General features: G+C 31.6%; 1 protein-coding gene across 1 annotated transcript in view; it reads left to right on the forward strand.

Annotated features, from left to right (window-relative positions):
• KCNH8_2 (Potassium voltage-gated channel sub H member 8) overlaps positions 1 to 27,757 on the forward strand; it is a gene marked incomplete at both ends in the record, with an annotated part of 180,920 nt that overhangs the window by 93,218 nt on the left and 59,945 nt on the right. Inside the window, 4 exons of the mRNA XM_051218581.1 lie at positions 8,206 to 8,400; positions 21,702 to 21,901; positions 23,965 to 24,214; positions 25,838 to 26,085. Coding sequence (XP_051075163.1) covers positions 8,206 to 8,400; positions 21,702 to 21,901; positions 23,965 to 24,214; positions 25,838 to 26,085 — 893 coding nt within the window. The remainder of the gene's footprint in view (positions 1 to 8,205; positions 8,401 to 21,701; positions 21,902 to 23,964; positions 24,215 to 25,837; positions 26,086 to 27,757) is intronic.

Genomic DNA, 27,757 nt, shown 5'->3' on the forward strand with positions numbered 1-27,757 from the left:
AAATAAAGATGAAATTTTAATATTTGATTTCACTTCTAGTCATGCAGTGTCTATTTTTCAGCATTCAGACAATTTGAATACATATGGTTATGACACGGATGCGACGAACAAACAAATAAGCTCAATTACCAGTTTCATGCCCTTAATATCATGTTTTAATATATACTGATAAAATTACTGAAATGAACTCAATAAGGAAGTTTAAAATTGAGATGAGTAACTGATCTCCAAATCTTAACGAAACAGATATTTACAATACAGAACTATTGTATAGCTTAGCTTAGTTTGAATGCATTATATTATTCATACTATATTATTATACGTCATTAATCATTTCCTAATACAATCTCAGAAATACTTCGTGATCATTATGTAATTTAAGATTTCCATGGGTGATACATTTGTCAATAAAGGGTTGTGTAGATTGTTAAATTTTATTGAAATCATGACTCGATCTAAGACTATCAGTAAGAACCTGGTAGCTCTGGCCGGCCATTTTGTCATGGTATGGGACTTCTCAGTAGTGAAAATGTTGATTTGCACAATGAAACTAACATTTCCTTCATATTCATCTACCTGTTTAACATACAGTCTTTACTAATATATTTTTGTTTAACGGTAATTATTTGTAACCACGATTGACTGATCACTGGGTTGTGATCAATGTCATGCGTGTCAAGTCCTTATTTATTGCAGATCGAATGCTATCGACCATGTTGTAATGTGGCCACCAGTCTAGCTGATTTGACACTGCGTGCACTATATATTGAGATTAGATGGTGGATAGAGGTAGTCGACAGGAAACCCTTAACACGAGTTTCGTGCTACTTGGCACTCGTCAGCAAGGTGTACCTGTAATCTTGAGGGAACTGGTGCTCCCTGGCGGATTCGATCCCGTGTCACCCACGTTGCCACCGAGCTATCCGGGCCACAACTGACCTCCTGTACGAATTATACAGTGATTTATCTTAACTTTATGCCTTCTATAATCAGTATTTTAACTGATATATATATATATACTGCCGTAAAAATTGCATAAAATCACGTTACTATTAAGAGATCGGTCATCACATGTTAACAGAATTGTGTATCCGGCAATAGCGAATGATTCCTAGTTCATAAAATTCGTAAGTATTTCTTTTGAACATCATAAAATTAAGTAGACAAATTATGCCGACTTCAAATTTTTTTAAATATTGAATTCATAATATCTCCGTTTAAATGATCTGATAAAACAGTCATATGTACTTACTTTATATTCTGTTAATATTCTTTATCACGAAAACGGTTTTTCATTTCATACTACAAAAGTTTGTTTGATTGAATCATCTTTTAGGTAGTGAAATTTATAATTTAGATAAAGCAATATAAGTTATTCCATTAAATATATAGTATCAAAACACTGCTTTAGTATAATAGAACAATCTGATAAAAGCACCCCAGCTATGTTACATTATTCATAGTAGATACTTTAGTGGGTCAATTCATTATCTTTCACAGTATGTTTAGAGCATCGATGGCATAACCCGAACGAACTTAAATACTACTATCAGTTGATACTTACATTCCAATATATTCGAAAGAAGAGTATCCATTGTCAAATAGAATAAACTAAAATTTATAGAGTAACTGATTTCAGTTTTAACTGGTGAAGTGAAATGAACGCTTCATTGTGATATTCTATAAACCACAAGCTCGAACATTCCATCTGTAGCTTACTTTTGTCTGACTATAAATATTGAGTCACGCTTCACTTTCCTGCCTGTCATTCTGAATGTCTGTTCGGATAAATAAGTGCTTGAAACAAATCCATCAAACGCAACCCATATTTGGCTTCTTATTACCGCCGTCACACAAACGGAGTTAGCCTAGGTAATATACAGAGTTAAATAGATTTATATGTATAGCATATCCATACATCTATCAAATTGGAGTCAGACCACGCACTACTAAATATCTATACGTTTCAACTGTCTACGCAAGATTCTCCAGAATACGTAACATTCAAAAATGAATGAATTTCTTAATTGTTATGTATGTTTTTATTAGTATATAACAAGCATTGTCTACCTAGTAAAATATCTTCAATCCATTCAGTCCCACAAAATTAATTATTTAGTAAAGATAAATAAATTGCCTTTTTATTCACGGGGTGTTGAGGCTATATATTTCATCTGAAAAATGATTCAAATCAATAAATCTCTCGTTGTAATAGTAATAATTTACCAACTTAATCAGCTATTCATGTCCTCATTCTCTTGTAATAATTTATGTGAAAAACTGTATGTAATCGTCTAAAAAGCCATTCAATGCAATTTATTGACAGAATGCTTGCATAACTGGCTGAATTGTATCGATCAACTTGTAGTGTGTCTACTAGTGTAAGTGAATTAAAAACACAGTACACTCTGTTTGATGTTAGGTGCTGGTGGGGATTTGTTACTATGTCTATGAGAAACTGAGTCCTTTTCAGGATTTGATGCCGTTACATTGTGTTGTAACCAAACAAGTTACCTGTGAGCCTTTTGCACAACTACTGGTCTCTGGCTGTGATTAGGACTTAAATTTCATAAACCTCCATGTTCCTTTATGGTTGTAGATACATTTAACTAGTGAATACTGACGTTAGTCAACTCTTACAATTATCTTTTTCACAAGTAATCATTTGTTACCGAATTAAGGATTGATAATAAACGATCTTCAATACATAAACTGAAATCTAATATTTGATTTTTTGCGGAGGAAGAAACAAATGGGGTTATTAGAAACTTGCTTTATGTCATGCAATTGTCTGTTCTTTATACTGTTTTTCTATAGAAAATTCCATAAAATTATTAGCGGTTAATGAAAAAAACAACACAAAACTGGAGGCTTAGAAGCATTTTGTTTAGAGAAAACAAACTAAATGATATATTCTGACAGGAATCGTGATTAAGATGGAATAAATAGAGTTATCTTATTTCGAAAATATCTAATGATTTGAAGAATATTTTTTAAATTCTGTATCATAATCTGTTATGACTTATGTACTGCTTGTGGAATACATCACTCTTCTACCAAGTGTTGTTCGAAATAACCACTCAGCACCAGGAAAAAAGATAAGATGATTTTCACTGCGGTTGTAGGAAAAGGTTTCAGTTAGTTCCTTGACACTACTCGTTAAACGTAACCATAACACTAATTGTCCTTCTGCAACCAATTTCTGTAGATTGTAGTGGCTTAGGTTCGTTAATCAATCACCTTTGTAACCGTTATTATATAAATCTCAACGGTGTTTCAAATCAGAAAGCAATAAAAATTTGCGAATATGGTTTATTAGCAGATAGCACAGATAACAAATCTATAAGCACATCTAACAAATTTGAAGCAGAGGGGCGAATATGTATGCAAGTGAAAGAATACAGAGGCGAATTTATTAAGGGATCGAACCAAGGCTCAGCGAAGCAAAAGCTATTAATAGGATTCCAGTACATATATACATAGGGAAGAGAATGATTCATCGACCGATATTTAAGCCTTCAACATTTTAGCTAGAGAGAGATATGTACGTAGGCTGTCACACGTCTATACAGATATGATAGTGATCATAATTAATACAAAGAAATAGATGAGTTGTAATTTCCGAATAACATTGTTAAATAAGTTAATAAAAGAGGTTAACAAAAGCTAACTATAGTTGAAATTGATTGTGGGAAAGTTGTTATAATATAATTCTGTTTCAATAATGTGAATTGTAGTATGCCAATGTCACCAGGACTTTATTTGACGACATTATTAAGTGATGTTACATAAAGTATACTTCATTACGTTAGTGTTTTATTAATGACTTATTATAGTTACAATGTTTAGAGTTTCTGTTTAAGTGAATCTAAGAACGGAATTTACTTTTACTTAAATAGTGTAATCAGTTATTCTGTTACTCATTCACAACGGCATTGTTACCAAAAATGACAGTTGAAATTGGACAATAAAATCAAAGTTATTGAGAAGAAATTAACTGTAACTATAGATTCTTCAAACATTTTCCCAGAACGTTTAATGCTAACGATAATTATTCTGTTTTTATTCTCTTGGATGTCCTTCAGTAAATATACATTGGTATTATCCATACACATCCTAATACTTAATTTAAGTGAAGAAATCTAAATATTCTGGTTTAAATACTTGGCCACTACAAAGTGTAAGTAGGATTTGGTTACATAGCTTATCAACATATTCTTACAAGTAGTTTGTGCTATAGTACAAGGTTAGCAATTCAAACCCACAAGAATAAAATTATAACACAATAAAACCAAAATTATCTAGCTTTTGTTCCCAACACATTATGCTCTTTGAATCATCATTACAAAGAGATTTATCAACTAAGTAAGCTACAATATCTACTGTGTCGATAACAGAAAGCATAAAGTAGTATTTCTTTTTTGCCATTCTTAAGTTGTTGAGCGCCTAATTAAGAAAAAATAACTCTTATTAATATGAATAAGTTGCTTTAGTATTCGATAGTACTTTAACGAAAAAATATAAGGATTTTATGTATAGCGGATTTGTTTAAATGTATATTAAATATTAGGCTAGAAATCCAAAATCATATCAAGTTGAATTACAACAGAAGGTAAAACCACTAGGTTTAACGATAAAACTTGATAAATATGTGATCCGTTCCTCATTCTGATCATACAGTACAGGTAGCAGTATATCAGGCACTTTTTCTGTGATTCACTGGTTTTTGGCTTGAATACTCTCCAAAACTGTATTTTCATCAAATACGGTTTATCCTCTACAGTTAAATTATAAAATTATTAATTTGATAAAGCTTATTTTTAAAGGATATAAAGTATTAGGCAACTGATCAAATTAACAAGCGATTAAATATAAAGAATCGAACATTAAGTATGTTAATCTATATATTCTTGTATGATAAAAAGTGGAGTTTCAATTGGCTAGGACAACTGTAAATTAGGTATTCTCTTCTAAAGTTTAATATTTATCAATATTCTGATGATTAAACCACCATTTCATGAAAACATACGTATATTATTCATTTTGTTTAATATTAACAATCTTTGTCACCAATTAAAAAAATACAAAAAATTAGTCTCGTTCAGTTCATTTACTAAAAACATTAGTTCAGAAACTAAAAAGTACCATCCTTCTTAATTACAAAAACTATTACTAGGAACATACCCTAGAAAGATATAGATCAATCTAACAGCTTACTTAAATATTCTGAGTAGTAAAATATCAGTTTTATGAATACGAGTTATGTATTCTAGTATTAACATTCAGGTAAATCATAATTTCCTGTATTATAAACCGATTTTTTAAACACAATAAATATCATAAAGAGATGAATTCGTAGCCATTTAAGATATTAATAAAATATTGTATTCCATAGTTCTAGGTCATAAATGTTTAACTTTACTTGGAGTGTAAAATGATTGCTCTATGTAGATAAAATAAATGAAGAAATTTATAGTATCCCTAAAAGAATTTTAATTTTGTAGAATAACATGGAATAATTTAAAGATTCCATTGTATTTTATTTTCATTGAAAATTCTCATTCATATACAGTGTAAGTGAAAATCCATTTAAAATAACAAACTAGACATTTCCGGTTGTTTGTGTTGGGAATTTTAAGTTGATGAGACAAAACAAAATAAGAAATTCTGATTTATTAATGAATTTTCAGTTGTCACAAGTTTATGTTGGTAATTATACTCATTTGTAAAACTATTCATTATATAAAGTCATCTTCAAATGACATTAAGTAAAAATATGATAATTTATAGCAACTATCCTATAAACAATTTCGATTATTCAAAAACGAAGAATATTTGAGCGAACAATTGTTTTCAATAACTTCATCATCAAGCTCTACAGTTATAAGTTCATAATTATAATATTTTACAAAGGCCAAAAATAAGGCATGTTTTAATGAGTTTGACAATGTTATGTGTTAAAAATGGTGAACATTTGCATCTGTTACGATATATATATATATACTTCAAAAAATTGTAATATTTGCAAATTAGAAAGGTCATTCAATAAAGGTCAGTAAATTGTTCAGTCACAATAAGATAATAGTACTATTGCAAAATTGAAAATAATTTTGTCAACTGAGATAATAATAATATTGTTGTGTGAATATAATATGTAATAAGGGGGGGGGTGTTATCAAGGTAATTACGGTCAACAAATTGGGAATGATGGATATGAAGATTAAGAGATAATGACAAATAATGATAATAAGGAAAATAAATAAAATAAAGGAAGGGGTAAGAGGTTTCTAATATTCAGTCTAGGTATTCGGTGACCCAGTCGTAGGCCAGGGTAAACATAGAGTCTGGATATATTTTTTCTGGATGCATAAATTAGGTCTTCTGGAGTTGATCCAGAGGGCTTCGGCTGTGTAAAGCAGTCGTAATCTAGCTCCTTGAGGTAGATATTTTGGAACTTGATATAAAACAGAGGAAGCTTCCTCTATTTTGATATGATGTTCACTATCTACCAAGTGAGAAAGAATGGTGCTGTTAATCGATTTGGTGACTCCTTTTCCCAACCATGCTGGTACATCTTCACGAACACGCAAGGATAAAGTCCTCTGAGTACGTCTTATGATTAATTTTGGTTAAGTACTTTTATTTATTAACTTAATCAACAGACAATCTTATTGGAAAAGTAACAATTCGCATATTTCTTTGAACCGTTATGATCACTAGATCACATGACAGACTCTAGTTAAAATGTTCATTGCTTAAATATCATCACTCGATGATTCATCCTCCTCTCCATATATGTATGTACTCAAATCATATTATTAATCCTTGTTTTGCATTGCTGCGCCCTTATACAATTTGATTATAAATTTGCCTATGTGATTGCTTGTATATACTTGTTCGACTCTCCGCTTCAAATTTGGTCGACATACTTATAACTTTGTGATATGTTCTATCCACTAATACACTGTAGTTGTCGCTTCTCATTAAGTTTTGATTTGAAACACCGTTAAGATTTATATAATAGTGTTTATCGAGGTGATTGATTAACGAAGCTAAGCCACTATGAATTCATTCAAAAATTAAAGTATTTTCAAATGACTATGTAAAAATATTCTTTTTTCAAAATACCTATTTCCCAGCTTAATCTTGAAGACTGAAATGTTCTATCTGATATATTCATTTCATTAGGATGTCATTTATAACGAGTTTTGTGAAAAAAAGACATTTCTTCATGATGAAATTGCTACTCGTGTTCTTTGTTTTGCTTAATCCTTTCTCATCTTGAATTCAAAATCATTAGTCACAGTATCATTGGAATAATTATTAAAATGATCTTTTATTGTAACACATGTATTTGTTAAGGAAACAATTTAGACGAAGTCATATAACATAATTTACCACTGATAAACCTAAATGAAATAAATAATTATTTTCAGATAGGGGTTTTTGTGGAGATTATACTAATTTTAATATTTTAATTCATGAGTCAATTAAAGTTAGATCACCATAGAAAACCTAGAAGCACTCGATGGCCGTTTATTCCTAGTACGGGATTCATAAGCAGTGCGAATTCACGATCATGTACCAAGAAGACTCGAACCAAAGACATTCGGTCCCGTGCGCGATCACCTAACCTCGACACCACCGAGCCGGCATCCAATGGTGTTAATGTCTAACTTCAACCAATCTACGAAAGTGAGCCACCGTCCACCGATGGGTTCTAGGTTCGATCCCGCGAGAACAGTCGTGGATACGCATTGCTGAGGAGTCCCATACTGGAACGAAACGGCTGTCCAGTGCTTCCAGGTTTTCCACGGTGGTCTAGCTTCAATCGACTCATGAATTTAACTATTAAAATAATTGTTTATTCTGTAAAGTCAGGTGAAGCTCGAAAATAAATAGTGAAAATTGTTTATGTTAAATTCAGACCAATTGTATAAAAATAGTTATAATTGTTAACGAAACGTATGAATGGTAGAATGTTATGGACTAGATTAGATGAACAAATTTTAATGGATATAAATGAGAAAAATATTATGCAATTCCCTAATGTCGGTAACATTGTTAATTAAAGTAACAACAGTAGAATTGTCGTTTATTATAGATTGTGTGTTTAAAATTATTTCACAATTAAACTGTATCGTGTCTGTAATAACTTGACATTATACACAACTATTACGTGATTTTTTGTATTTTAATGCATAGGCTGGCTAGAAGATTTAGCAAGACGATTAAGGTCTCCTTTTCATTTAAATAGATCTGGTGGACCTACAGAAGGATCTAAATATTTTACTGCATTATATTTCACATGTAGCAGTCTAACATCCGTAGGATTTGGTAATGTTTCAGCAAATACACTAAATGAGAAGATATTTGCTATTTGTATCATGCTTCTTGGAGGTAAGTTTTTGTTGTAACTGTAACTATATTTATGTACTTTGAATTGTTTACATTATCATTTTATTTATCAATTCACTGATTTACACTAAAATTGAATTTCAAATCCAAACAAATCTACATAACCTCGAAAGAGATGAATACAATATCGTTTTTGGGTACTGTATATTAAAAAGTGGATTAAATCGAATCAATGTAAAGAAATCCAAAATTAATCCCATTAAACCTTCACTTCATGGAGAGCTTAGCAGAAAACTTTTTTTAAGCACTTTTAAAATGTTTAATTTTAGAAAGAAAAATTCTCTTCTATCATCATGGAGTGCAAGTGACGTATTGTGAAAGCAATCATACGAAAAATACGTGCTTTTTCGGTGTTGACTTGACGTAAATATAAATCAATAATAATAATGATAATAATAATAATAATAATCTTTCCTACTTTTCTTCAATGTAAGTCCAATATTAATCTGTGTTTACATATAAAATGCAAATGTTCATGGAGAAAAGAATAACTGTACATATTATCTTCAAATCCTTGAACTGTACTACTACTGCTTCCTTAAAGTTTTAACGAGTTTGCAAACAAAATCACAAAAGCTACAAGATATTTATGTAAACATTTCTTGATTCAGACTTTCTTGCATTCATAGTTTTAAATTTCAGTAATGAATGTATTCTGGGATTAAGGTAAGAAAATTAATTGTAAAATTTAAAGAGTGTAATTACAGATGTAAGGAAACTATAAATAAATGCATTTTATCCTCTATTTTATTAAGATATTCTTCATTTATACGCACTACTTGATTGTTAGGTAATAGGCGACATAAAAAGGTCAGAATCTCCATTGGTCATCAGTACGGTATAGTTTAACTCCATTCTATACCGTTATAAAATAAAAGGTTAGCTTCTACGTCAAGGAAATTTAATGGTATCAGCATTTAAATACAATCATTCAGTAACCAAATAATTAATATTACCACATCGAAAGTTCAAATATAAATAACTTTTAAGTGATAAGCCAATTAGAAGTTACTATTTTATTTTTTTATTTATTTGAACACATAAATATTGGTACAAAGAGACATATGTGTTACACAAGTCACTTGATTTGTATGTAAGCAATGATACTGCCCGTGTGCTCAGACCGAAACAGGTGGTTTTCTTAGGGATGCACACCCGGAGCCTTCGACCTAAAGCTCTGGCCCACAAGACAGTGGAGCAACGTAAGGAGGTGCAGTCCCATGGCAGCTGGTGACCAACGATAGGTTCATACGCCATATGTTCCTTCAGGATACTGGAGTCCATGTTTTCCAACTCCCCTAGATGAATCCTCCATGTCCACCAACCCGGTTTAAGCGCTGGATATCCGCTTTTGTCCTCTCAATTTCGTAAACAACACTCCCACAACGAGAGGGTAGTGAGATGGACTTCCCTGGAAGTGGCTGTATATGCGTGGATATGTGAGAGCATTTTGAGAGGAAGAGCTAACTTCTCCTCCCTCGGCCGTACCAGAGTATTTGGGGGCTCGATGTAAATAGTTTGCAACAATAAACTTTGTTCATAAATACCCAATTACAAACTTTTATATAAGTTGAAAGCAAGTAGTTTTGACGTTTTGATTGACATTGAAGATCCTCAGGCATGTTCAGAGAAATAATTAAGTTAGAAATTATTAGAGATAAATTAGTTCACATAAACATCTCTGTGTTAAACAATTTTCCAGTCATGGTTAAATGTTTACTTTAGTTATAGTATGACTGCAAAGTATTTAATTAGCTAAAATTGTGACTTGTGAAGATGTATGTGTACGTGTAAATGATTCTCAAAATGCTTGTAGATATAAACATAATTGACTAATCACTGGTGTTTATATACTATTACTTTCAACGTGGTTCAAAACACAACCAAAAAATAGATAATGGCTGAATATTAATTAAATATACATTGCTAATGTTTCGGATCCAATGTTTTTAGTAGGAATAAATTCACGAGTAGAAAATGATGCTTTATCATTTCGATAACTCACTTGTCATCCATCGGATTGATATGGCCAACTGTATTATTTCCCGTCTATTCAAATTATTTGAATTAAAATAAATCTTCAGGGCATTGGTTCTTGATTTTTATGGAATATATTTTGAAGAGTTTCATATTCTTAAAAGTTAACTTTATAAAAAGTTTTTATTAAATGTACCCTCTTAGATGATCTGTTCTTCATCTTCCTCTGGTTTACAAAGGAATTAGGAACTTTTTGAACATTTTTCGAGTTCTTATACATTTATATTTAACCGCCTCGATATAGATCCTGTCTACTGAGTACTGAAGTCAGTACATTGGATTAAGTAAAACCAGGTTGTTTTTCTTCGGCTATTGTATCATTGACGTTTGCTATTGACAAACTTAGTCAATTATTCATGTAGGCATATACTTTAAAACCATGAAGCATTGGACTTTCTCTCAAGTTTACCAATTTTTCTTCACTGTGTGGGATAATAATATCATTAATCAAAGAATGTGGATAGGCATTACTGTTTCAATCTATTTTTGCTTTTCATAATTCTTCTTGTTGAATTGGATTATTTATTAAATTTGAGTGTAATTCCGTTTCAATCTGTTTATCTTCCGTTTCCATGATACTCTAATGAGCTCTGTTTGCCAAATTATAACTGTTATAGTAACTGGTGAACGTGTGCCTAAATATCTCTGAATATTAGCAAACCTTCAATAAATATGATTTCAAGTCATCGTTCTGTCAACTTCCAACTAGACAGTCGAGAAACGTTACGCCTAAATATCTAGTAAATGGCTAAAAATATCTCAATAGCTTTGTGCGAAACTGAAAAATACCAGAGCCTAGTATTATTTTATCACTTTTAATATGCGTCGTACATATCGTACATTTTTTATATTTTCATCGAATATACTACACCATGTCTAACTTATTTGTAATAGGGTTCAATAATTCTGCAAATAAATTTCCTAAGCAGTATGTTTATCATCTAAATTATGATTATCCTACACAGTGTATAAAGTCTTCGTTGAAATTTTGAACAGATGTTATCACATTATTAACTATACAAACCATGTCTAAATCCTGATATAACTCATTTCACAGTAAACTTAAATTTACCACGAGTAATTAACTATACTTCCTTGACTAAGATATTTTCTTAAAAATAATTGTAATAATGAAGATTGTTTTATGCGGTTGTAGTTGATGAAAAGAAGAAGAATTGTTTACAGAATCCTGACCTATTGTTTGTGATGTCTTGCAAATTGAACGCTTTACTCGTTTCTTAAGCTATTCTGTAACCCCCAAGCTAGAACCATACAGCGACCTGAACAACGAGAGAGAAGACGCAAAGTATTCGAGAAGTAGTTTACTCCAAGGCTCATTTTAACACAGAAAATATAGGGTTTTTATAATATTTTTAAATGTCCTTGGGTTGCTCGAACATTCTGGAATGCCACTAAACATAGTAGCAGTAAAGCAATCAGCCAATCAGAACCTCTATGTGTGACGTTTCACTTCCTTGATACTTTTGGCTAAAACTTCAAGTGAACGCCGATTGGATGAAACGCTTCTTAGTGTTCCCTGATCCTTGCTTGTCTTTTGCAAGAAATTTTCTGGATCACAGTTTCTGGATCAACAGTTTGTTGAAAATTATTATTATATTTCAGACGTATGTTCAGTATACTTTGAGCAAAACAGAACTGCATTCATATCTATGTTATGATAACGAAAAGTAAATCAGTTCTCACTGTAAACTACATCACTATTTAATTGTTTATGAATTTAGAAAACTTTTGTGTCCCGGGATCTGACTCCAGCTAATATCATATGTTTGATTGTTATTGAAATATACATATCGCCAATCCTCGTATATAATTATCTACTTAACTCGCATCGGTGAATAACGGAATTAAATAAGTCAAATACCAGAATAAATGTTTGAATGAACATATTTTGTACATTCGTTGGTCGGAACAGACAATCAGAGAACCGCAGAGAATGAAGCAGAGAAATGAGAGCAAAGCAGATTTAAGGACTCACAGTGGAGAAAGCGTGTGAACCAACTCAATTTAATTAATTGTGAATCAATATCTATAGTCACAAAAAAATAAGTTACAGATATGTGATGAATGGGATAAGAAGTGCACACACATACGCTCATATAAAATCAATCAAGGTTGATAAATGAATAATTAACAAGGTGAAAACATGACCCAAGCGGTATGGATAAGTTGACCTGTCCAGAAGCTAGAATAAGTTATATGGGCTTAACGCAGTAACCGATACCATGAAATAATATGTAAATGATTTTACAACTATTTCTTTAAAACACATTTATATTCCGATGGTTGAGATCATGACTCAGTTGAAGCTAGATCACCATAGAAAACCTGAAAGCTTTGGACGGCTGTTTCGTCCTATTGTGCGACTTCTCAGAAATGCGCATCCACGATTCCAACACAGGACCTATCGTTCTCGTGCGCGAACGCCTAACCTCTAGACCACTGAGCCGGAATCCCATGGTGTTAATGTCTAACTTCAACTCATCCACGAAATTGAGCGTCACATATATTTCATAAAAATTGTTACACATTTGATCATTGTATTCAGATTTTCTTTTCTTTTCGATTTCCTGTGAATTTATTTGGAATTTGGAAATTTTTCGTTAGTTCAGAAACATATCAAATGTTTATAGACAATAAAATTGTCAGTCACTCGGTATGCAAAGTACTAATGTGTTTTTAAACCCAAACGTCCATACAGTTAATATTTTGTCAAAATAATTTCCTTCTGTATCTACCAAAAGGTGTCGATTATGTAAATTATGGGAATTTGCAGTTTACTTCTATAATGTACTAGCACATCTAACTATTTTCAGTTTGTTTGTTTGTTTTTAAATTATGCACATATACAATAAATACAAGTTAGAATAATCGCTTGCAAACGTTTTTCAGTAGTGTATTACCGAAAAAAAAGAAAATGTCAAAAGTTCATTCCCATCATCACTATCTTTAAAAAAGAAATTGACATAACAATTATAATTAACCCAAATGTTAATTAAATAAATTCAATTCTACTATTTACTTATTCAAGATTAGCGTAACCTTAAACACACAGCTAACGTATTCCAATTTTACAGCATTAAGGTTTCGTCCATTTGTAATAATATTAGAAACTACTTTAAAACATACTAGTTATCTATTAATAGGTCACTATCTATTTATGTAAGATAAAATTTCAAAGTATCACTTACAATTGACAGAATAATTAGGAAATCATTTCTGTTGAGTTGATTACTTAATTAATCAAATAGATGACCAAATACAAAGCTAAGATAAAGATATCGAATGGCTATTTAGTTCTTTTTGTTCAAATAATTCTTAAGAATCAAAAACCTCTTAGCTAATTCTTAATGTAAATTATTATTCGAACATTGATTGTTTTATATTGATGTAGTAGTAAATAATATCGATGGTCAATGTTATGAACTGACTTTAAAGCAAAAAAAAAAAGTATTATTTTTTTTCTAGAGGTCTCTCAGAATAACTCTCCGGTTAATAATGTATACAATTCGATTAAATATATTGATTTTAGGTGTGTTGTACAGTGAAGCCCAATCAATCACATAACTAGAGGACAACTGAGCATAACCATCCACAGGAATAAAGTAATCAACCTAACTAATAGAACATCTGAAAATAATTGATTACAAATAATCACATTAGAATATGTTGAAATAACGAATATGAAATAATTATAAAATTCACCCTTTGAATGAGCAAAACTTTTATTATGCTCAGAATGAGCAAAGAAGCTTCACAATCAAATCAGCTCACAAGAAAAAAACAAAAGCACATATGTGAGCTGAAAATCTCTTACACTTCATATTAAACCTGAGAATTTTATGATTCCTGATAAATAAACGTACTAAGAAACATGATAAAATTACATTACCCATGGTATCTAAGTTCATTTCATTGCATAACTTATTCAAAGATCTTACCATTGTATCACACTGAATAAGATATACGTAATCGCTAACATTAGTGAAATCATGTAAACATAGATTTTCCAGTTTATTAATATCCTGAGGAGAACAGAACAAAGTCAATGAGCACTGAACAGTAATTTATTTCGAATTTACGAATTATCAATAGTGGTCACTCACGAACTAACATATAATCTAACGCAAGAGATTCTGGTCTCGAACCCAGCACGATTCTCAATTGAAATTTAATGTTCTACCTTTTCAACTCTACTTAGTGTATGATACTGACTAGTCATCAACCTATTTCTCTGATTAGTTGTTTATTACCTTTTGATCTTCTCTATAGATTTTGAAAATTCATATTGATGCGAGTCTTTAGTAAATTAATGATATTATTTATTTAGTTGGTTTTGTGCAAATTCTAGTCTGGTTTCTGGATAGATTTATTCGTTAACTGTCGTTGTCGAAAGAATAATCTATATATGTATTCGGAAAATAAATAAGAATACTATAACAAATCTATTAAGACAGTTCATCCTACTTATTTAACTACGCTATGTTTTACAGTGTTGGATGATGAAATAAAACCAATGCACATTATCATTAATTTTAAATTAAAAAGAGTTATGTGGTATATTTTATATAAATAGCAGATGCCAGTACTTATATGTATCAAGATTAACGTGTCTTCAACTGTGTTATCACTGCCCAGATTCATATTGTTCATTTAAACCTACATTCTATCTGCTGATTATCTGTCGCATAATTTAATATTTCTGTAGTCACTCATTTCTTTTTATTTAAGCTAACTAATTTTTAAAGAAGCATTAGGATTCTACTTTATCCTTATCCATATTGTTTTTAACAAAATATAAAGATCTAATATCAGAAGGGGTTTTGTGGATAATATAGTAATTTTAATAGTTGAGATCATGAGGCAACTGAAGCTAGATCACCATGGTGGTCAAATGGTTAAGCGCTCGCACGAGGGGCTGAGAAGCCCAGGGTTCGAATCTTGAGAGGCATGACCGTGGATGCCTAATGCTGAGGAGTCGCACAATAGGACGAAACAACTGTCCAGTTTTTTCAGGTTTTCCATGGTGATCTAACTTCAATTGATTCATGATCTCTACTATTAAAATATACAGGTTTCGCAATCGTTGTTAAAATAAGTATTTTTGAAATAATGATTTATTGGTTACTGGTTAGCGTTTTTTTAGTATAGTTTCTTTTCTACAGGATGGGGATGCTAACCCCCTGTCCAACCTATCTCCTTTACCCTGTCTTAAGACTGACAGCATTCCTAGAAAAGCTACCGGCGGAATTAATGATTTATTGATAGTGAACAAAAAACCAATGAGCAGTTTTTTCATCTTATTTTTATTTCAATAATTTGATATCAAAGTCATGATGTATAGGTACTTTTAGTGATGAAAGATAATCAACTAATTTTTTCCGTAATTTATAATTGCACTGAATCAATCGTATAACTAAGAAAAACAACTAATCAATAAAGTTTCTCTTTTTTGATTCTCACATAAGTTTTAACATTTGTTAACAATAAATACTAAGGTTTTTAACACATATTGATTACCACCCAGTCCGACAGTTTTAAAAACATGTTTAATCCATTTAATAAGCTTCATCTTAACCTGTAACAAAACATTCAGTGATTATTGATTTTATAATAAATTCTTAGACGAAAATGATGCATCGATAATCAATGTTACATAGTACTTTAAATTACAAGTCTAATATGCATGAAGTTTATCATTCATTATAAGCAAAGATGGATATTGGCTAGTAGTAGAGTGGACATCAATTCTGAGATACAGGTTTCATCTAACTGATGAGTCCCAAATAGGATGAAACGCACGTTCTGGATTCTACTGCTGGCCACCAGCCATCTTTGCTTATAATGCTTGTGAATTTAGGCGATATCGAGGCAATCCGCACAGTATGCACATATGCCAATAAGCGACTGATCAATTTCAGTCCTATACATCAATGGGAAGAATAAAGTAAACAGTACTGAGTGGATTTATCAATCATCACTGTAAATATTGTAAATAAACTATTCTAATTTTCAGCCATGTTTAGACAAACTTTTTCAGTAAAACTCATCCTTATCTTTGAAGTAGTGAACAAATTGAAATGAGTAAATTTGTGTTTTTAAGGTTACTTAGTCAACTGCTGAAGTAACATAGTTTGGAACTTTCCACAAATTACAGCTTATATATATATAAGAGTTGCATTACTGAAGAGTAATATTCACAAACCAAAGACCTAAATATTTGTGGGTTACTTGAACTTATCGATTTTTAATTCTAGAAATCTCAGTTGATTTAGACTAACTGAAGGGAGTTTATTGCTATTTCTATATCCACTCATGAACAACTAGTAGGATTTTATTTCTGTTAAATATGAATTTTAATCTTATATTTTCTGTAAACAGTATAAATATGCTTATAGCAAATTGAATATCCCTATTCAGATATCAAAAATTCAAGCGCTGATATGAAATATTTATTTCAAAGTAGATTCATGGAGTGACACCTCACTAACCAAATGATGGCGAATTAAGATGAAAAGAAACCAAGATTCTAGGTCTTTTTAAATGATTTCTTATTGGCTTCTGATGATTTGAGACGACTTCTGTAAGCAATAACCAAAATGAGCACAATTTAGTATACTACATGAATGATATATCTGGATCTACTCTACATTATTCGTACCCATTCACTTATCTTTATTGTAATGAGGTCATAATGCGATAAATAGTAAACAGATAAATATTTATTAGTGTAAGGCTATACTATTTCTTTTTTTCAATCTATGATCATTTGTAACTGTAGTAATAGTAAAATACTCAAAATCTGACCTTTTTTTCTTGGACTCACTGCTGTGTAAAGGTGCTTGATCAAAAATCTTTACATGATCACGGTTAGATTAGCCATGCTGAGCATTTCATACAATAATCAGTCAGCTCAGATTTTATACATTACTTTACATCAACTTATAATTTGAATATATTTTTGAATCTTATCGTCGTTAACTTCTGGTTTCATTCGCTTTATGGTCGTTGCGTGTTGAAAGATTCGGACAACAGTTATGTCAACTTCTGAGGATCCTCTGCTCTTTTCATAACCACTGAACATAAATAACTGACACTCGAAACCAAGCTTACACTTACATATTTGGCATATTCACTCTTATGTAATTAGTTTAATTAATCAACTAAGTGAACTTTCTTTGCAATTCTCTTTCAAGATTATTCTCTGTAGTGAGTTTGTGTAAGCAGGCTGCTGGTCATTCGCATATTAGCGTGAAACAGCTATTCACCCCCTTGTTTTCAGTAATTATTTAACCAAAGCTATTTCGTGATATGAAATATTAAATTATTTACATGTTAGTGAACTGACCTCATTTGATTGCCATTGAACTTTATATTCCAATGTAAACTTAATAATTAATGTCAAGCCATAATGAGGAACTAATTAAAAAAAATATGTCTTCGTTGAAGTTGGATTTGTAATTAACTTGTTGTCATATTCCTTTACTCAACGAACGAATTTTACAACACTAACCCATATTTTGTAGTAGAGAGATATTTTTACGGAATTTCAGATCTATAAAGTAAATTCTACTAAATCGTTTCTTCACAATATTGCTCACAAAAACAAAAATTTTACCCCAAACCGAAAATTTTTTTCAGGACTCAGTAATTTCAATAAAGTGAGGAAAATCAACAAAATTATTTGGTAAAAAGTGAAAACTATACGTTCGGCACTTCATTTGGAAACCCTCCATGAATTGTCTTAAACAACCACATTCCCCAGTCTCTTCGATTCGATTTTCTCACCCTTCTGCTGCCAGGCATGCCACTTCTGATTGGTACTATATACTACTTCTGTAGACAAAAGTATCATGCACCACAAGACTACTTATTGCCAACAGTGATCTCAACCTTTTGAATGTATATGTTTTCATGTTTAACATTAAACACAATCCGATATTAATTACCTACTTTACACTTTATCAAACGTTGATAAAATAGAAAGTATTAGACTGTAGAATAGTTGGGATTATTACTATTTTGTCGTGATCTCACTTCATCATTATTACTTAACTTTTCCAACTTAAAGTTTCATATTTTTCATTACATTGAAAATAATTCAACAGAATAGCATTGTTAGCAATATTTTACTGCATAGAATAATTCTTAAACTCATTTTATATTGCTTGTTTAAATCTCCCCATTGATATTTATAACTGCAATTGATCGGTCTCTCATCGGCATATGCGCATACTGTGCATATCGCCTTGTTATTGTCCTAAGTCACAAGCATCACCAAACAAAAATCGTTGGTGACTGGCAGTGGAATACAAGACTCACGTTTCGTCCTATTTGGGACTAGTCAGCTAGACGTAACTGCATCCCAGAGCTGATGTTCACTTCGAGACTCGAACCTAGGACCATTCGCTTCAAATTTCATCACGTTATTCACTTAGCTACTGAGTCCAGATAGCCATCAGCTTGTCATTGGATGAAGTTTAAATTCATTCAGTATTGTTTGTTTGAACCTTCCGACTGATGTTGACGATGTTTAGGACGAATGTACTAGATGATATTTATTTCGTGTTGGCTTATAAGAATAAAATGAATGAGATTATATATACATATATAGTTATCATTGATAACCTTTTTCATTCCAATCCTTTACATCCACTTATGTCAACTTTTCGAAAATTATATTGTCTCTATAAACAAGTCAAATCTACTGTTCACTGAGTAGAGCTTGATTCATTCTAATGAGAAAGATAGGCTAAACAAAGAGTTCTCTTTTCGGCAAATTCATTTCCAAAGCTGTATAATTACAAATGTATTTACTTATTTTCATCCTGAAAAAATTATATATTCACAATTGTACAGCTTTGAAAATGAACTCGCCAAAAAGAGAACTCTTTGCTGAACCTATCTTTCTTATTTAAAATCGTAATAGGTGTATTCCGTTCATTTTTATAACTCTATTATTCATTGTTCACCATTGGTTTTATTTGATTATTTTTATCATGCTATAAATATGTTGTTAAAGATTGTTTTTGTTTTAAAATTTCTTGAGAAGGATTTGTTTCACTTCGTAAATATGACATTTTTTTACCGTAATTTGTAAATCTTCCCAACAAGAAAACTGTAATGTCTCGATAATGATTTATAAATATAGGGATGTTCTTATTTTTGAATCTGTTATCGTATTTTCATTGTACGTATTTCGTTAAGTCTATGATATATCTGTATGCATAGTCATTTACACTTTATACTGTAAAAAAGAAAAATTATAATTCTGTTATGTTTTCTTTCTATTTTAATTCAATCCGCTCTAATAAAAAGAATATTGCTTTGACTTCTTGATTTAGCAGTAATTGTTCTTCTCACATCTTAATAACGTTTGCCTAGTTTAATTATGAAGGGATAATTTTGTAAACTTTCTATAACCTATTTGATTTAAGATTGACAACTATAGTTGTCCTAACGATTAAGTAATGTGACCATGAAATGTCAACACCTTTCAAGTAAATATATCTAAGAAAAAGAGAAATCAGCGAAGAAAATTTTCTTTTCGACGAAATAATTTACTTAAGCTGTACATTCGTATATATAGTTATATATCTAAGGTTATATTCATCCAAAAAAAGTCTTTTTTTTAGAAAATTAAAGCACCTCAGTGCTTACAAATATTTATCAAAGCTAATCTAAATAAGTTAATGACGAGGTGGGGTCATGGATGAGCACTGCTGAGGAATCCCATTCTTGGATGAAGTGGCCGTTCAGGGCTTCTAGGTTTTTGCATGGTGGTCTAGCTTCAACTGACTCATGAATTCAACTACTAAAATTAATGACGAACAATTGATAGATCAAACAGAATTTTATGATCTCAGTAAACTTATTATTTCATTCGACAAATATAATTTTCTGTCTCAAACTGTGCAAATGTAATTAAACTATGTTGCACACTGATATAATTAGTAATAACGGACAATAAGTTTAGTTAACTAATTAATATAAACCTGTTGTATTTAGTCGAATTTTCATTTGCTAACACTGAACAGATCATAAATAATAATTAATGATGAATATATATCGTAATCATATGTCTCAGTATACTGGGTGATAGGAGTTTATTGACAAAAACTCCGGACCTATATTTCATGGTGGTTCCTGATAACTAGAATAATGTAACTCCATTTTCAATCTGGATGATGCTCCAGTAGAGTTCAGAACCGTTTTTATTCCAACTTATAGTGTCCGAAGTGGGTTCAAATTCCACCGTACACATCAAATCAATTAAAATTGCAGACCTTAAGATGTTGATAAATTTAGATTAGTGGCCGCATTATAACTTGATTTTTTGTCAGCACTTAAATCAGTAGATAAACATAATGTAATCATTACCCATTGATTAGTCAACTTAACACCCCAAAATAATTACTCGGGAGAGAACTAGGTCGACAAAAACCTTCTATTTCTCAATAACTTAAAGATGACTGAACAGAATGCTGTAGTCCCGAATATTTTTAGAAAATTGTACTGATATGAACATAATCTGTATGGTGGTATGGCGATTCTTAAATTTCTTCGAAGGCATGAAACGATCTAGGTCAGACTACTATTGAAAACCTGAAAGCGCTTGATGGGGGTTTTGTCCTCCTCAAAAGTGTGCATCTACAATCCCACATGTAGAAATCAAGTCAACAACCTTCGGTGTCCCGTGCGGTTGCTTGACCTCATGACCACCTCCTGTTAATTTCTGTGTCCACAGCTGTTTACATCCGGTGAAATGTGTCATAGCACTTTACGGTCTACTGACATTTACCCATATACAAACCGAAGAGGCAGTCACATTGTCGGATTTCGTGTTTCCCACAGTCTCTGATACAAATCTTGTCAACAAAATTCGGATTTTCATTTTATATACTTCGCTTCTTCTGTTTATATAGTGCGGATTGTAGATGTTTCATTTTCTAGTGAGTTACACCTAAAATCCAGAACAGCCTTGGTTTTATCCTCGAACTATCTTTTTCAATAAAACAAAAACATCTATTTTCTGGTTTTCACATTTTGTTTACTGTGAGCCTGATTACTGTTCTTTCATATTTGAAAGTGAATCTTTGAACTATTGGTTATACATTGTCATACACACTCAGCAAAGTGTTGAAACGAATAAATCGTCTTAACCGTGCATATAAAACATTTTTAGTACATTTCAACTTGTAACAAGTTTGTTGCATCAATTTGTTTAGCTCTTATGCATGCTGCAGTTTTTGGCAATGTCACTGCTATTATACAACGAATGTATGCACGTCGAACAACTTTTCAATCAAAAGTTCAGGATTTAAAAGAATTTATTGAAGTATATCGAATACCTAAAACACTTAAAAGTAGAATGGAAGATTTCTTCCAGACAACATGGGCGATTAATCGTGGAATTGATGTGCCAGAAGTACGTATTTTGCCTGCTATTATTTAAATTATTCTTAATTCATAAATTTTATTGCCATAAATTAGTTTAAACAAATGTAAAAGGTTTGCGCAAGATTATGGTTCGATTGAAGTTAAACATTAACACCACTGGACTCCAGCCCAGTGGTCCTGGTTTCGAGCCCCGTGTGGCGTCATGGATGAGTACTGCTGAGAAGTTCCATACTAGGATGGAACGACCGTCCAGTGCTTACACGTTTTCACTGATGTTCTAGCTTAGATCAACTCATGAACTTAACTATTAAAATATAAACCAATCATTATTAAATACACTTGGTAAATATTTTTCACCTTCAAATTCATTTAATTTGTTGATGTTGAACTCTATTGGACCAAACGTTTTGTTCGTTAGGTATATTCATTTCACTGTAGATATATCTATATATTTTGTATTATTAGTCTTAATAATTTTATCCAGTAGCACAGATTGTTTATCAAGAACTATTTGTATCAACATGGTGAAATACATAAATTAACTTGGAACACAAAATATAATTAATGGTTTCTCATTCACGCTGACTACTAAACAACTATCCCGATGATTTAGGAATTTACATTAAGTTAGATTCACTCTTATTGTTTATATAAATTAGTAAGTTAGTATAATTTAATACTACCTAATAAAATGTTATGAATAGTGTTCTGGCAATAAAAGAACAAGAATAAATCATAAGCTGTGTAAAGTCGAAAAAATATTTTTGATATATGCATACATTGATAAATGAGTAGGTTTACAGAGTTTTCAATAGCAGTTGTTAGATATCTAACAGTACCTAGTCGGATTTATTTACAGTTATAAATAATTAGCAACGAGTAAGTTAACTCTGTTCTTATCTCTGTCTCTAATATACATTTAATTATACCTTGTTTATGTTTAATTCGACAAATTGTTTTTTACCAAGACATAATTATTCAAATTACCGACTATCTTCCGATCTAGTTTATTTAATAGACCGATACTGGATGGTCTTATACAAGATATAAATAAGTATTTTAATTTAATACACTCCAGTAGTTTGGTACATGTAGATTTAAGTAATTTTTGAATCACAATATATTTTGAGGACTGTTATACTACATAACTGCTGAAACTTAAGTAGAGAGAGCAATATTCCAATCTGATAGTACCTAGAAGGTAACTAATTTAATCCTCAAGCTAGAGTTCTACAATGAAGTCATATATGAAATGACAGAGATGATTTAATAGAAAATTTAAATCACTATGTACATACACAATATTCAACTAAAATAATGTGACCAAATTATGTATCAGATGACGAACAAGTAATCAAGTATGGACATAACTGTTTCATAGAAGTTTCGTGGTTATTAATTATTATGAGAGGTTTACAAAGACTTTTAGATTTTTATAGTTGATATCATGGGATAATCTTAGTTAACCACGAATAACTGGACAGATGTTTTGTATTATACTGGGACTCCTAGGTATGGTGTATCCTCAAGTCCACTGCTAATCAAAGCCAGTACCTTTGGGTCTTGTTAGGAGCACTCACCATTTAGGCCACTGAGTCGGTATCGAATGATGCACACTTCTGACTTCAATCAATTCCCAATAATTAGTGAACGTCTCACATTTTCACTGGTGCGTAACGGTTCGACAATCAATATACTCAAAATAACATAGCTCTAGTGGGAAGCCATGGCCAAAAAGGTTAAAAATGTAGACCACTAGATACCGACTCACTGGTTCGTAGGTTAGACGCCACCAAACAGAAGTTAATCTAAAGAGCTCGATCTTCAAAATTCTGGTGTATAGTCTCTCCCTAGGGGTTTCATGCTAAGATGAAGCATCTGTCCAGCGTTTCCTAGCTTCAGTCAGTAATGTAAACGCAAATGTCACTACTCTTAGCTGCTATCCATTGTAATAAACTGGAAAAAAATTAACTAAGGCTTTTTCCTAATAACTTTCAACATTAAAAAGTTAGTATACATTTTCTTAAAAGCCACTTATTTATTTTTCTGAATGTAAATATTACCGCAGACTACATTTTACTATTTAAATAGGTGTTGAAAATTTATCCAGAAGAATTACAAGGTGACATTTATTTACATTTAAATCGTGAGGTACTTGGATTGAAAGTATTTGAAAAAGCCAGTCGTGATTGTTTAAAATCTTTAGCCATTAATTTTAAATTAATATTTTGTACACCTGGTGAATATTTAATACATACTGGAGATATTCTACGTCGTTTATATTTTGTATCAAACGGATCATTAGAAGTTTTAGAAACAGATGAAGTGGTTGCTTTACTTGGTAAGATAAAACATAAAATTTTGATATATTAGATAAATTGCATTCATTGTTACTGATTATGTAATATAATCATAGTGTTTGTCATTTGATAATTGCCAGTTTAATGTTCTATCAAGTATATAGTTTGATTAGTATTATTATTCAAATTCAAAGGATCAACTATTAATTTTGATGAGGTTTTGTTCTCTGAGCTGGATGGTTTGATCGTGGAGCTTTCTTCTACTTGAAGTTTGTGCCGATGATGTAGTTCCGAAAACCAATGAAAGCTCCACGACCAAACCATCCAGTTCAGAGAACAAATCTCCATCAAAATCATCCACCGGAGCTAAAAATCTTCTCCACCATCTCAAGATCTACTATCAAACAGATGTTTTGAAACAAAAATGAGTCTCATGAAAAATACTTTTAATATCACTGAGGGTTTCAATTAAGTGATATATTTGTATTCTGATTCATATTATATTTCCTGACTATATTTTGATCAGGGCGTTTAGGAAGATTCATTAAATTCGGTAACAGCTTACGACATGGAATGATCAGCCTTAGAATTATTGAATGAAAAGTATAAAGAAGCTGAAAGATTTATGAGATGGGAAGTATCTACAACTAGGAAACTGACAATAACAGTCACTTATAAGTTGTGAGGTTAAAATTTAGAGGGTTTATACGTTCCAAAGCATGAGAAAGTGGAAATTACATAATGAGGAATATGAACCCGTGAATATGCAAATAATCTGTTAAACAGCGGGACTGTAGAATGGCTGCACAACATTTTCAGATTATTTCCCACTACCTTAGTGCGCACGTTATTAAATTCATACTAATAAGCTATATGCTAAACAGATAACCATCTGTGTTAAATTCATTCTGATTGAGATCATGAACCGATTGATGTTACCATCGTTGGAAACCTGGAAGCACTGGACGGTCGTTTCATCCTATTGTTTGATGATGGGCTCTAACACCATTGAATGCCGGCTCAGTGGTTCAGTAGGCTAAGCGTTCGCGCCCGAGACTCAAGGCCCTTGGTTCGAATCCTGCGAGTGGGGTCGTGGATACGCACTGCTGAGGAGTCCCACAATAGGACGAAACGGGCATCCAATGCTTCCAGGTTTTCAACGGTGGTCTAACATCGATCGGTTCATTATCTCAATTGAAAACTTAATAATCTCCACAACCCCTATACTGATAATTACATTCATTCTGTTTGAATAACTTCAACACCTCTGAAATTGTGAAATGAAAAAAAAACGTTCACGGAGGTCTATTCCTCAAAAGTTATGGAATGCTTCTTACGGTATTTTTGGAGAAAACGTGTATACAACTGTACCATGACGTTTCCACAAAAACGGAGGGATTTAGTATTATTATAGCTATCAGTCATAATACGCATGCCATTTTAAATCTAAAGTTAAAGGTCTACAGGTTATTTTCATCTTTATTTTCTGAATATCTAGCTAAAATATATTTATGAAATCCATCCATGATTGAAGTGCGCTCCACAAGCGATCAATTGAAGGTTATATGGTTATATAATTTATCTTAGTTTTATCATAGCTACTAACCAATACAGATAGCAATATAAATACCTAAAACATAGGGCCTTTTGTTTTTCTCTTTTAGGTAAAAATGATTGGTTTGGTGCATTTTTAGAAACCGATGTATCAATAAATGGTACAACTAATAATATATCTTCATCATCGTTCCCAATTATACGTTCAAGATGTGATGTAAAATCATTAACTTATTGCGATCTACACTACATAGATTTAATTACATTAAGCGAAATATTAAATCAACATCCACGTTTTAAAGCTGAATTAAAAAGTTATTTATACGAAGATTTATCATTCAATATACAAGAAGGAGTTGTAAGTGTAAACTATTTAATCATTTTCTGTTATTTGAAAACTATATTTTCTCATGTATTGACATTATATGAATAATTAAGTTAATTTATTATAGTGTAGTGAACGTGAACACAAGCAAAGATACCCAGATGTGTTTTAATACAACATTACAGAATAAATATGATGGTAAAATTTGGGAACCATACAGTAATACTTCATTTGGAAAATGTCCATCAATTGTCTTAGACTTTGTTGTTTCTTCGTTTGTATACCAATCACTCTCAGGTCTCGATCTCTTCTCTTCGATTTTCTCAACCTGCTGCCACGAGGAATTCAGCTTCTGATTGAAAATACATACTATTTATGTCTGTAGGAGTCAGTAGCATACACCACAATAGTACTGGACAATTTTCAGCAACTTCACAATAGTTAACAATTTTAACTGCATACAGAAGTAAATTCCTATCTACGGGATCACATTCCATCAGCAAATAACTATTACTTTATCTTTAATTTGATATAATGAATGGGTCAATGTTAGGCCACCATTAAAAATAAGGAAACAACTGGCATCAACACCATTGGATGTCGGCTCAGTGGTCTAAAGGTCAAGAGTTTTTGCATGATAGCGAAAATCCTAGGTTTGGGTCCCGCGTGCGCGATCTTGAGTACTCACTGCTGAGTCCCATAATAGGAAGGAACGACCAACCAGTGCTTCCAGGTTTTTTTTTGGTGGTCTAACGTTGATCTATTGATTATGTCAATCTAATGTCAACAATCTCCACAACCCTATACTGATAACCATGTTTAATTAATATAAAAAATGTAGGGGAAACCCCAGTCAATAACTTAAATGATTAGCCCTTGCAGATTACTTTAAGATAAATGTTTTACAATGATATTCAAATGGTGTTGGATATTCATTGCATGTAATGTTGAAAGTTCTTTCTGCAACTTAATAAATAAATATTTCATGCGGAAGCGTGAACAAACTTATATAATTAAAGACGAATGTTTCGGACTATTGTTTTTGCTAAACATAAAAACTTCAATGTTTAGCTCATTTAAAAGTTTATCATTATTTAAAAATAGCTTTAACATAGACTTTTTGAGGGAATTGTTCAGTTTCAGGATAATTTACACAACCGACAGTTCTTAGTATCACAAAACGTTAAAACAAGTAATCAAAAACTTTATCAGCACACATTCATAACATCTGTAGGTATGGGACTCAGCCTCAATATTCAAGTGTAACCACCGAAATTCTGGTTCGAAGTCGTGACCGTTAGTGTCAAACTCAGTTAGTCATGAGACTGGTTTCGAGAAGCAATGAATGATGGCGAACCAGTGAACCAGTGAAGTTAACGACGAAACTCATTCGTCTTACAGAGTTTTAGTCACGAACTGATGAGTATTCTCATATTAAATCAAACTGCTATACAGTGCCCCGTAGTTTTTAGTGACTATCTATGATGTAAACTACTTTTTACAAAAGTGTATTTTTATTAGTGAACATCAGTCATCGTTGTAATGATGTTACATACTTACATTCACAGTTTGAAGATACAATGTTGTGTAGTAAATAGTTTAAATCAGATTTATTGGTGTTAAATATTAAGGAAATGACGTACTCAATTATTCAACTCTTACCACTAATTATATGAGAACAAGAAAAAGCCGAGAAAAGGTGTAA

This window comes from Schistosoma haematobium, chromosome 1 (genome assembly GCF_000699445.3).
Source record: "Schistosoma haematobium chromosome 1, whole genome shotgun sequence".
Classification (NCBI taxonomy): domain Eukaryota; kingdom Metazoa; phylum Platyhelminthes; class Trematoda; order Strigeidida; family Schistosomatidae; genus Schistosoma; species Schistosoma haematobium.